This window comes from Tigriopus californicus, chromosome 8 (assembly GCF_007210705.1).
Source record: "Tigriopus californicus strain San Diego chromosome 8, Tcal_SD_v2.1, whole genome shotgun sequence".
NCBI lineage: Eukaryota > Metazoa > Arthropoda > Copepoda > Harpacticoida > Harpacticidae > Tigriopus > Tigriopus californicus.
The window spans coordinates 6,642,443-6,655,396 of NC_081447.1; the positions used below are offsets into that span (position 1 = coordinate 6,642,443).

General features: G+C 43.5%; 1 protein-coding gene across 2 annotated transcripts; it reads left to right on the forward strand.

The window, feature by feature from the left end:
* Positions 1 to 441: 441 nt before the first annotated feature.
* LOC131885856 (uncharacterized) lies at positions 442 to 10,686 on the forward strand. Of its 2 annotated transcripts, none has more exons than XM_059234040.1 (3): positions 442 to 634; positions 6,255 to 8,717; positions 8,799 to 10,686. In XM_059234040.1, exons 2-3 carry the CDS (start codon positions 6,367 to 6,369, stop codon positions 9,550 to 9,552), a joined length of 3,105 nt encoding a protein of 1,034 aa, XP_059090023.1. In that variant the 5' UTR covers positions 442 to 634; positions 6,255 to 6,366; the 3' UTR covers positions 9,553 to 10,686. The 2 variants fall into 2 exon arrangements, with proteins under 2 accessions (XP_059090023.1, XP_059090024.1); XM_059234041.1 differs by lacking the exon at positions 442 to 634 and adding an exon at positions 4,204 to 4,343.
* The last annotated feature ends 2,268 nt before the right edge of the window (positions 10,687 to 12,954 follow it).

Consider the following 12,954-nt stretch of genomic DNA (forward strand, 5'->3'; position numbering starts at 1 on the left):
GTAGAGAACTGTACAGCGCCGCTCGCCTTTTGGACCATTAACTCAATCATACGCAGACAGTTTCCTTCCCATACTATGAACATCGGTTACTTTTAAGGCTAGTTCTCTGAGTATAGTACGTTAAAACGTTGCTAGAATGTTGGTCCCATGCAGTACAGTCCCGATGGCCCCACAAAAAGCGCAATATCAGCGAACCCCAGACGAATGCAGACCCGAACCGGCTAAGGTTCTAGTAGACACGAGATCAACGACCTACCCCAAACTTGACTTCTCACAATTCTCCGTCCATCTCCAGCATAGAACCCACCCCAAACTTGCCTGGTTTTTTCTTCCCAACCGGTCGAAAATGCTTTACAGCAAAGTACGGTGTTAGGATATTCCATCTAAAAAAGGCTTTCGGAAACGTCGATCTCACTTTTTCAGTGTTGATCGGTGCTTGCTAATTACTCATTGTCAACAAAAATGGTGCCATTAAAAATGTGCCGGTATCTCTCATCAGCTCAGAGTAAATGACATGGAGTTACTTTCATGAAAGTGCGATCTTGTGCTTGACGAAAATCATTGCCGCACACGGAAGTGTCGAGCTTTCTCTCTCTAATCAATAGATCGATAGAAAGAATCAACGAAGTTTGTGGTAAGCCCTCTTTCTCTTACTGTCACGTCATGTCTAATTCGAGGTAGCTCCATTTCATTCAATACGTATTATTATCACTTGTGTTGTCCAACTTCTGCTGTCCAAGAGACACACGCTCTTCATTGTCTCTACTGTTAAAGCACCGACGGAGTGCATGGTCACGATTCTTGTTTTTCATCTAATCACCACCAGTTATGGGGCCATATTGCCAGTTCCCTAGAATTCAAAAGGAAAATCAAGACATCTCCGCCTGATCAAGTGAAAAAATAGAGATTAATTCAGTTTATCCTTAAATTGCCATGCCGATTGGTCAGTGACCAATCACAAGGGTTACGATCCCAAACAAAACTGATCACGGGCTTTGTCCGTGCTTGGTGGCTCCACAACTTGAAGTGTACTTGATTGGTCCTCATTGTTATGTTGAGGTCATTAAGCCAGTTTTCTCCCATTTTGACAAACTTCTTGGGTTCACCTGGTGAGCCCGTACGTGGCGTACTGATTAGATCTCTGTTTATCAATGGCCATATTGGGAGATTGTTAGAACCCAAAACCGCTCTATGAAGGATTGATGGTTTGAAACGTTACACTTGTCTTTCGACCGACCAAAATACCATGGGATCAATAGTTCTTGAAAAAGGTCTTGGAATCATGGGTGCAGGTAATAGGGCGAGGTTGTTTAAGAATAAATTTCAAGTTGCTATTAGACAATTGTGCTTTTAATGTTTCTAATTGGGTGGCAGCTCTGTTACTTGTCCCCAATTGTAATCGAAATATATCAATATTTCAATAGACAAAGGTACACTTTTCGGAACAAAAAGGGTTAGTAGTTTGGTTAATCTGGTTAGACTTAGTTTCATAAGTCCATTTTTTGTGCCATCGGTCGTCTCAATGGCTAGACTTGACAAGTTGAAAAATGGAAACAATCCTCGAATGATCCACTTGACGACCATAACTATACGGTGACTTTTTCTCATTATAACTCGGAAGATAAAGTTCTGGCTTGGATGGCGCCAGTATGGCGCCTTGGATTTCCTTTTTTTTCCTCGGTCGCAATGGTCATGTCATCAGAAGGATTTTCAAAGCAAGTTTGAATCTCTTCTGGTCCGCGTATTCTTGGCGCCGAACAAGCTTGGATTCAACTGGATTGACATCTAAAGGGCCTTCCTGGGTGAAGCTAGTCTGATATCACGGTTTGCGTCGAGAATACACAGTACCAAAACCGGTTTACTGATCCCCTCGTGGTCACCTTAGACCTCGGATTTGGAAAACGCATTGTCATTTGAATCAAATTTATTGGCGACTGAATTTTCATTCCATGGCGATACCCAATGGATGCAAAAATGGCTTGACCGAATAGTCTGAACTACGTATACGTACCTACATACAAGAATTAAAGGAACGGAGTTAATTGGTCACCACTGATCTAACGAGAAACGTCACAAAATCTTTTTTTCTTCTCTTCTGAATCCTCCTAGTTGTTGAAAACGTTCACGAACATTTAGGGTAAACTAGCCCAAACTTCGAAGTGTTTTCAGAGAGGATCAGAGAGTGTTCACTCTTTGAAAGCATGATCCCTCAGCAACCCCCACGACTCCATCCAAGGGTAGGTGCAGCAGCCGCTCTCCATCGTATTTTACAATCTTATTCCTCGTGAGATTTGAGAGCAGTCGAGGAATTTTCTGTATCTTCAACTTCCCTTTTCACGGGTTGGTGGGTAATCTGTGATGCAAAAACACCTCATTCGATGGACTCCATTTAAGACTTGAATTTCCTCATTACCGATTAAGTAGACTTCTCGATGCCATTGATGCTTAAAAAAACGAAACATGATTTTTACGTCAGTCCCATTTAAATATCATTGCCGTTTTAAATGAACCAAAGTGAGGGTTACATCCAGTCTCTGAGTAGTCCCTTGGTGAACTCCTGAGGTCCCCCAACTCTTGGACAAAACAAAATTCTTAACGACGATCACGCGGTGGAGGAATGAATACTGGATGATCACGCCGAAATTTCTCATGTCGCCTTAAAGGTCTGTGCGAGTAAGCCGAGCTTCTCGAGATCGTAAATAATGCACTGTTGCAAGCCTGCCCGATGGCCAACCAGTTTTATCCAGATATCGAAGCCCCTTTCATTCCACGGGGGGAGGGGATGTACGTATGTACGTACGTACGTACGTAGAGAGGAGGGGGAGGGGGAGGAGGGAAAACCCGGAGATGTTTGTCTTTAACTACGACATCCTCTCCACGAATGCAGTACATACACTATCGATATGGTCAGCCAGGTTATCGTCAGGTGATGTCTTGAATACGGGGAATGGCTTCAAGTTTCACACCTTGCTTTGGACATTGCCCTGCTCAACTGCTCAATAGCTTAATACTTGGTCGATTTTGAAGTCATTTTATTTTTTTTATCTTTGGTCTGGTTTCCAAAACGTGTTGAATTCGAAGTTTTATGGAGCCACCCATTCTGAGTTGTATTCAGAATTCCAGGTCATCAGTCGTAACACGTTAGATACAGCTCCTGACCATGCTTGTGATTATCATAAGTAAACGTTATACACAATTGGGTTTATTTTCATTACGACACTCTATTATGGGATGCTTTGAGTTTGTTTGTTTTTGTTTGATTTGCAAAATCCTTGATCAAAGAACAAGTTGTGCGAATGTACTTTTTGCACGCCCTGAAATGGAAGTACGAAATCGGTCGCTCAAAGATCACTACTTAAAGGCGAGTTACTTAACTTCGAGAAGAGACACTATTTTTATCGAACGTTTGAGCGTTTTTTTTTGCCATTGAACTTTTCTGTCTGTGAAAAGCTCTACCACATTACAATGGCAAGAGAGAAATATTCTCCTAGCTTGAGACTTCCACAAAACCAGTTTGCATGTGGTTGGGCGAGTTGGTTGCCCATTCGAGTTTCCATTTTTTGTTGCCAAGAAGACAGCTTGGACTGGATATGGTGTGCGGTATCCTCGATAACTTGCTACATAACTGAAGAGCACAAGAATAAGGGTAGAAAACGTTATCGCTCCAATTACTAAAATGACTCCTGGTAGTCACAGGAGCACGGAATATATTGCTGCAATGCCGTGAATTGCCGTTTATTCATGTGTATCTTAGTTTTCAGTGTCAGCTGACACTCCTGGATGAAACACCAATCTATGCATAATGTGTTCCAATATAAGGACCTCACGTTCCAACCGAATTAGTGCGTAAGCAACAATAACAAAGACTTCCTGTGAAGAGGCATTGACATTTGTAGCGGGACTTCCCGCCGCAGGCCCTCCGGAAAGGACCAAGAGTAGCTGTTACCACCCCAACATGAGAGCAGGCTCCAAGGGCCCATTGCCAAGTCGAGCCAAGTCACCTCTCTCGGTATCAAGGCTGGTGGAGCCCTATGTTTGTATGTCCCTCTTTTTAAGCGGGTCTTTCCTCGTTTGTTTCCAAGCAGTTCTCTTCTTCTCTCTTGGATCCTCTTTGTCGGCCTCGGATGCTGGGGAATGAGCGCGTGTGCCCTTTCTCAAGGAGACTCCGTGTTCCCCGTTAACAGAGAGGCAAGAAACAGTCCTTCATGGACCGGGAACAGAATACATAGTGTACGTCTCGGGAAAATGAGCGAGAAGTGACTTTGCCATCGTTTCGTTTGAATTTGCTTGGAAGTTTTCGTTTGGCGATGATCCAAATATCATCTCGAGAGAAAAATACTAAGGTGAGATCACAAGGTGTAATGGATTGACTGGCCCTTCAGAGAGTTTTGAGTTTTAAGCTCTGGGGAATGGATGGCTATGTTGTCAACGAGGAAAGCCATGCGACGTTGCCAACTTTTAACGGGAGTTTTGACCTTAATGCACTAGAATGTAAATACCATTGTTTGAGCCTTGGAGTATGTTGCATCTGTTTCAATACGGTCAAAGTATGCATGTGTGGTGTGGTTCCAATTCGTTTGGATCCTCATTTGATCCAATATGATCGCGTTTTGACGCGTTGCGTTGGTCACGTTTTTAAGCCACTGCACGTTTTGGAATCAGCTGGTCACGTTTTGGAAGATCCCGGGAGTTACATTGAGAAAGCACGGCCCTTGTTCCAAGTTCTAGAATCTTGGTTGGGTAGGATGTTTGCCAGAGTCCTCACACGTTCCGTTTGCCGGCAAAGGCGTAGAAGCCAAACGTTTGAACTTTGTCAGGATAAGAAAAAGGATTCATTCATTTCTCCCATTCCTGTTCGAAGGTGCTCCAAGTTAGTTGAAGATTGGAAGTTTCTATAAAAATGACCGAGTTCGACTACAATTGTTCATGGTAATTTTTGGTATCTATAGTACTATAATATTTGCTATTGGAACCGCTGTGCGAGTTATAAAATCATGCTGGCCGTGCAAAGGGAGAAACAGAGATCAATCAATTCCCACATGCGCTTCTTTCGACATTAAGACTTTTTTTTTTAACCTGCAGCTTTTATAGGAATAGTGGCAACTGACCAATGAAATTAGCGTTAAATATACGCATATATTCATCATAACGTTCAGTTCCATTCCTTGTCAAAGGACCTTCCCGTGGTGTTGTAGTTGTGTAATGTTGCCTCTACAAAAAAAGAAGAACCGAATCCCGTTAGGACGTTGCAATCTGGCAATAGGTTCTGACTATGTCATCATTCAATTCATCGGCGTGAGCAAACTTGCGTACGCTCAAAGTGTTTCGTCATGTGTGTGCTTGTTACTTTTGGGGTATTTGTCTAAATTTTCAATTCTTTAGCGTCTTTGACAAACACTTCTGATATTCATGTGCGCCGTTTCGTTTTTTTTCATTTGGCATTTGCCGTTTCATTAAGGACTTTTGAACTCGTTATCTTATTATATTTTTAGCACATGCCCAAAATACATGCAAAGTTAGCCTATTAATACTGTAATTATTATGCCATAATTATAGATCATGATAACTAAAATCAAAATCAATGTTGTCAAAGGCTTATTCCGCTTTTGAAGGGTGCAGCACAACCTCATCATTTACTGAAAGACGACTGAATCAAATAGGTGAAATTTACAATTCTAGGCTGAGATTAGCAAATTGGTAGAAGAGGAAAGAAAAACCAATATTGATGCTAAGGTCATGCATGCTTGGACACATGCATTGTATGTATGTACATTCGGTAGCGGAAAAAAATGAATTGAAAACGGGTGTACTTTCGAACAAAGGGAATTCCAATCCAAGTTCGAGTGTTGATATGAAGATGGGCTTGCTCAATGAGAATTTTTAAAGTAAAAAATGACGCCACAAACGGAGCACATGGGGACGCAGTTTTGGGGCAGGGATGGCGAAGAGCCGTTAGGCGACAAATCCTTTGTCCAATCGTTGACTGCTAAGGGTGTAGAAATGTTACTCTTGCAACCAGTTTGGTCTCTAAACGTATAAAACACAAGTACGTTATAGCGAGGTTTTTGCAAACTCCAAAAATATCAGGGTGATATTTTCGCTGGTGGAGAGAATCAGAGTAGCTGAACAGTACGGAACATCGTGTTTTTACTCCAAACTGAGAGGGAATACTAAGTGAGCGAGTAGTCCAAATCGCACTTACACGTCCACAATCGAGAGAGCCCGCCTAGCGTAATTTTTTCCTCCCATTCTAGAATGCTGCCGCTATTTTCCATCTGTAGCTCGGACTGGACCTACCCTGTTAGGTTGGATACCCAAGAACGGCAGACCAAACTCGTCCGATGTGAGTTATCACACTTTTGAAACATGTTCACCCCAAACTTGGGCCCGGAATCATCTAGTCAGAATCGTAGTACGAGCAACCTCACGGGCGGCAACGCTAGACCCAAAAGACTCTTACCCATCATTGACCCGGCGTGCAATCCTGTTCTGGGGCCAATCTTCGTCTACCAGAGCGTCCGTGACGACCCCATTGCATCCCCATCACCACTTGAGCCTTCTTCGTCGCATCACCTAAATTGTGCCCCCGAGCCCCAAGAGTCGCACTGCACTTCACTTTACTCGGTGGACACAAGTGACGGGGAGGAGGAGGAGGAGGTGGAGGAGGATCTTTCGCCCTTGCCTTCCCATGGCCATTCACCAATCCCATCATCTCGGCCCTCGTTCTACGCTTCCTCCTCGACTGGAACGACTTCAGCCGCTAGTACGGCTACTTCAGCTACTTCTGCTACTCCCACAACTTCGACTTCGAGTGCTTCTCCTTCTTCGCCTTCAAACATTATCATAGTGGAATCTCCCAAACGTCAATTCAGTTTCAAATCGCCCGTCTGTGGCAACGTAGCACACCAACAGACTCGACGAACAATACTTCAAAGCCGAAGAGTGGACCTTCGAGCTACAGCGAAACAGGGTCTGAAAGAAGACGTGTCGCCCCAACGAGCCGAAAGCCAGAGACCTTTAAAGTCTTCGGAATCAGGCGGAAGCCCTAGTGACTTTTTGAACAAGTGTTGTCTGTCCTCACTCGTGAGCTCCCATTTCGTAGCCCTTCAATATTCTTGCCCAGTCCTTAATCTATGTCAAAGTACAGCTAAGATGCTAAGCATGAGTTACAAAGCTCAAACCGACCTCTTTACTAGGTCACTTCAATCCAGATTGGAATACTTGGGTGATCCCGAGTCTGAACGCGTTTCCGAGCCAGACGAATCCGGTTTCATCAATTGGCTAGAACTTCGACCGAAAAAGGAAGTCCTGAAATTCATTCCCGCCCCAGGAACCACGTTCCCTCCCAACAGATTCGCCCAGTTTGACCTCTTCCGAGCTAAATTTCATTCTGAATCCGATCTAAGTCCCAAACATATGCCCTCAAATGCGCCTGCTGGAAAATTGCCCAATACCGATTGCCTTCATGAAGAGGATCACCATTTGAACACGCAGAAAGATGAGGCCGATGAATCCGCTGATAGTGATCTCTTCTTCGACTTCGACATTGGATCACCCGAGGAAGATGCTGTGCTTCCGGACAGTGACGACGTTCGGGAGAACATGCTGCTTCGGAATAAGGCCTGTGATTTGGAAGCAACTTTGCAAGACGAAGACGACATCTCCTCGAATGAGAGTCTCAGCCCCAGAAACAATCTTCGGAAAGCTAATGAGGCCTTTGGAAGCGCCTCCTCGGGGCTCTGCAGTGACATGGAGACCTTGCAATCTGGGTCATATGAGACGAGGCGGTTTGATGACGAAAATGACGAGCTCAATGAATGCAAGTCAATTGATCCCGAGGATTGGCCCGCTCATAAATTGCTTCACTTTGACACCAGCTCATTTGGAAGCGCAAATTCCACGCCCAAAGCGGCGCGGAGTCCCATGGGAGATCGTTCGCCTTCTTCAGGAGCTTCTCTCGTCGAAGCCGAAAATGAGGCAACTACAAAGGAAGACGACCATGAAACCATGTTCCAACTCGAAACCGAAGAGCCAGACGTAGCACGCCAAACCACCGAGAAGGAGCTCAACCAATCCGAAGAGGATCTTGAAAATTCGGCTCAGAACAAGGGCAGGGAAGGGATTTCTAAAGATGCCAATGATGAAGATGATGAAAATGTGATGAAAGATTTCACAATCTACAACGGGGAGGCGCGTCATAAGGTGGCCAATTCTAAGCTGAATGCCCTGATATCCCTATTGGAAAAAGACCGGGAATATTCGAGAAACTCCTCCAGACAGTCCTCTGTGAGGTCCTCCAAGGAAGGAAGTCCCCAAAAAGAGAGCTCTCCTCCCAAATCGGCCATGCGAAAGGGATTTCAGTCGAGCTTGACTCCCATTGCCGCCTCCCCAGCCAATTTCTCATATCTATCCTCAAAATCTAACATGGCCTCCAATGCCTCATCCTCGTCGGAAGATATTCATTCAGTCCCGAGCTTCAAAGCTTCTATTGCCAGATGTGAATCCACTCCAGTCCTATCGGGACCCGATCGGGCCTACATGCAATCGCCTAAGATGCCCCGAAAGACATCCAATGCTGATGTGACAGAGGAACCCGCAACCATCACAAAAGACACCAAGGTGGAGGGGATGGAGTTGCCCGAGCGTGTTCGACGAGCAACTTCCCTGAGATCTGGAAAAACGCCCCCTGGAACACCAGGTCGCAGGAAAATTGTCAGGTAAGGAAGCGAATACTTGAATAGAAAGAGTACGGCCGCCGTTGAATTGATTCTAACTCTCTGTCTGGTTCGTGTCTCTAGATTTGCCGATGTCTTCGGTTTGGATTTGGCGGATGTCAAAACCTTCTTGGATGAGATTCCCAAGGTACCGAAAAGTGCTTATAAAGACTTGAAGGACGTCGATCTAAGTGATATTGAAAGCGACACCGGCAGTTCAGACAGTTCTGCCATGTCTCTCCGGAAGAAGAAAGGCTTCTCCAACCGGAGCTTACCCATGTTGCCCAACCAAGAGTTACCCTCAACCTCGCTTGTGCCCATGTTCAGTCAACCCGGGGGTTTTGCAAACTTTTTCGATCTTCTTAACACGAAGAAAGTCTGCCTCGAAAACGCCTACATGGCCAACAAATCCGCCATTCAAGGCACCATTCGGGTTCAGAATCTCAGTTTTCAAAAGAAGGTGCTCCTGCGGTACACAACCAATGAATGGGTCACCAGTTCCGATCTTGAGGCCACATACATCGACGGATCTTGTGATGGGTTCTCGGACAAATTCACGTTCCACTTAGGAACAGCCGCTCCTCTTTTGGTTGGCCAACGAATTCAGTTCTGTCTTTGCTACCAAACCGGTGCGGAGGAGTTCTGGGACAATAATGTTGGAAAGAACTATGTCTTCCAATGCTTGGGTGTGGCCGGCTCGAATAATGTCAAAGCCCCCTCTTCGAATGCCATCCCACTCTCCACGCCCCGCCATTCAGCCCCTCACTATGGCGGTTCCGGCGGATACTCCCAATCCCCATCGGCCCTAAGCGAAGACCCCTGGCTCAGATACCTGTGAAGTCAAACGCGCACACACACACACACTCACACACATTAAAACTTCACGAGCAAAAGCTGAATTGATGCTTTTCAGTGCTGGAAGACATTACAATTGTTCTAACATGAATCAAAAGATAGTTTTAGGAGTTACCATCTTCATCATCACCATCTTATTCATTCGCTGATCGGAACCTGGTGTGAAACTACCGAACTGCGATTTTATTCTTATCATCTCTACTGATCACGTGCTCGCTTGACTTTTCTCGCGTGTAACAATGCAAGTTCAGCAGCAATCCGAACACCCTTCTTCTCTGAAATATTGGACGACTCAACCAACCCCAATACCATTCGATTGATGCATATGTAACATTTGTTTGGTAGTGAAATCGTCTACTTGAACAACAATGTCGAGCTGTGAAAGTGGATATATACATTATATATTCTATTACATCGTAGTCAAAAGAAAAAGAAATATCCAACAGCAACTTAAAAATGCAAAGACTGATTGAAAAAGAAATTACTTCAGAGCTAACAAGCTGTGCTCAAATTGGCTTCACTATTACATTCGTATTTCATGACATGAGACACATCCAGATCTTCACTATTAGATTATTTTCTTCATCAGAGTTTATTAAACAAAGTGCTGTCAAGCCCTCACTGTTTGTACATATTATTATTATTATCATCATCATAATTATTACTTCTACCCGAAAGCAGCCATGAACAAAGCCCCCATCTCACAACACCCCTGAGACATTGACGTGTACAGTAAATGAAACGCTTCTTGAAAAAAAGACCCCCGCCCCTTCCCTTTATATTAATTGATTCTGTAAAACATTTTATTTATTCCTTTAGCCTTTTCCTTCTCCTGTCGAATCCAGCCTTCATTGCTGTTGTTCGGACTCGTGTAACTCTCGAAACGTTTTTAGCTTAACTCTGATCCAGTCAAAACGAGACTACGGCGATTCGTAGTGTTATATACATACACATACGCTCTCTCTATCTAACGATGCCTAACGGATGTGATGTTAGATTCCGAATGCACGATGCCTCTTGTATAAGCTCGGTTAATAATGCAATGCGTTAATAATGACGAATCCATTAAAAAAAGACAGAAATATAAATATGAAGCTGAAGCTGAGAAAGCCAACAACACGTGCCTCATCCTTTTCTTAGCTACAGAAGTCAGGCCTACTTAGTCTTCGTTCTGCCTTTTTTCGACGTTTTGTCCCACGAACGAAAGCTAGTCAGTAAGGTCTCGACTTTTCTCATTTCTTTGTATAATTGTAGGCGTGAAGGAAGACCTGAAAGTGTGTTGCCAAGCCAGGCCTGGCCTAACACCCGAATGTCTACAACTTGCACTAGACAGTTTCTTGTCGTGTCAATCCACACTCAAAGATTGGCTTCTCAACAAGGATAAGACTCATCATCCACGCGGTGACTCTCCGTAAATGGGAGAAGCAAATGCACTCTTGCGATTCCTTATGATTTCTGAAAGGAAGATATCGACTTACTCTTTCTGGGTGCTTAATATCAATGCAACAGGAAAAGCATTTGAAACGAAATAAATCGGAAACAAACAAAAATGATGAGAATGCTCGATGGAATAAAATCTCACGTCACATACCGCATATATGTAGATGGACTACGTAGAGCGAAATACATTCTTGGGGACGATCATCTAGTTAGATTTACGTCGAAAAAAGGGCTTGTGAAGAAAGATCAACGTTTTTACCTTCTTATCCTACAATTGTTGCGAATTACGATTCCAGTTTCATTCTGAATCATGAAAGAAATCCTTTTTGTAATAACCGATGCGAATAAAAGCAAGTGAAACCGTCCATCAAAAAATAGGCAATCCATTCACTGCACTGTAGCCTTTGAGATTAAGTTTGAGGATTACCACGTCAATATCCCTTCACCATTATCTTCAAATTCAATTTTTACCTCTTTGTGGGTGCATGTGATGTTTTCTTGTATTCTTGTATGGTAGACCTCAGCTCTAAGTCAATGAGGAATGGACCAAACTCTTTCAGGGGGCTTCATTGCTAACTGTATAAAACCCTTGGATATTGCATGTCCTAACCTTATCATTGAAGATGCAAATCTTAGTCATCTGAGGTATGCAGGACTGTCGGAGAGACAAAATGAAGTGATCCTTCAATGGGGCCGAACTTTGCGGTCACGGTGTGGTGTTCTCAATAGTAGAGTTCCGCATAGTGAAAGAAGATATTGTGGTTCAGTCCAAACTGATCCTGATCAAGTGGACATCTTGTGGTGCGAGCACTCTCTGTACATCAGTGCTATCATCAGAAGTGATATTGTAGACTTGTTTGAGGATAACAACCTTAAGCGTTCTTTTAAAAGAGTTCCGATTGAAAAACGTCTGGGACTTAGATTGAGGATCACGACGTTCTGATCTTAACATAATTCATGCCTCCTCGTCTATCCAACCAATGTGTAATTTTGAGAGCATTTTTTCCGATTCAAAGCATTTTCAGTGTAAATTTGTGGCGTTAAAGCCGCCTGAAAATAAACCCCGTATGAGAGGCCATTAATACCCATTAAATGGATGCTTGTGTATATTTGATTTGTTCCATTCAGTAACACGTATGCGGCATTTGCTTTTAAACCAATTGCAAATTCTAGTTGTTTCCTTCTTGCAAAGTTGCTTCTCGAGGATTTAAATTGCTCATTTATGCGCCAAGACGTCGCCTCTTCTAACGTGCTAATTGTAGTATTGTGGAGAAGAACGAGGAAAATGCGAATTGCCAAAAAATCAGCGTGCTCAAAGTGATTCTCAAGTTAGTCCTCTCATCATTCTTCAATTGCGGTCGAGCCAATGTACATGTATCTTATGAATATGCCACTTAAGGCAAAATTGAGCACTTGAATATGAAGTTAACAATGCAAAATCATAGGATATTCGTCAGTACAACAAAGGGAGCACGTTTGATAGCTTGTCTGAAGTTTTCCTGTGCTGTCCAAGCGGTGCACTAGATCAAGAACCTCTAGAAATATGGACTGTGAACGAGCCTCCAGTCAAATCAGCCTGCTCTTGGTCATGGCGACTCTGACCCACTTTTCGAAATAAACTAACAAAATAAGAAACGTAGATCTCTAAAATTGAAGGCACATCATTTTTATACCATTTGCCTTTAAAGTGTCTTGTTTCAAAGACATGATTTCAAAAGCTTATGTAGCTGACCAAAAACAGGCCGAAAAGTCGAATTTTATGTAGTGTTTACTACATAACTTAGACCAAATCTCCTGAGTACTCCAAACACAGTTTTGGTTTCAAGTTTGCTTAAGTTCACCTATTCGACAATATCTTGTGATCCTTTCTATTGGTAATTTTCAATAAAGTGAATGGTTCAGGAGATACGAAATTTTCGTTTCCGTTCGTTCGCAGTCCACATTT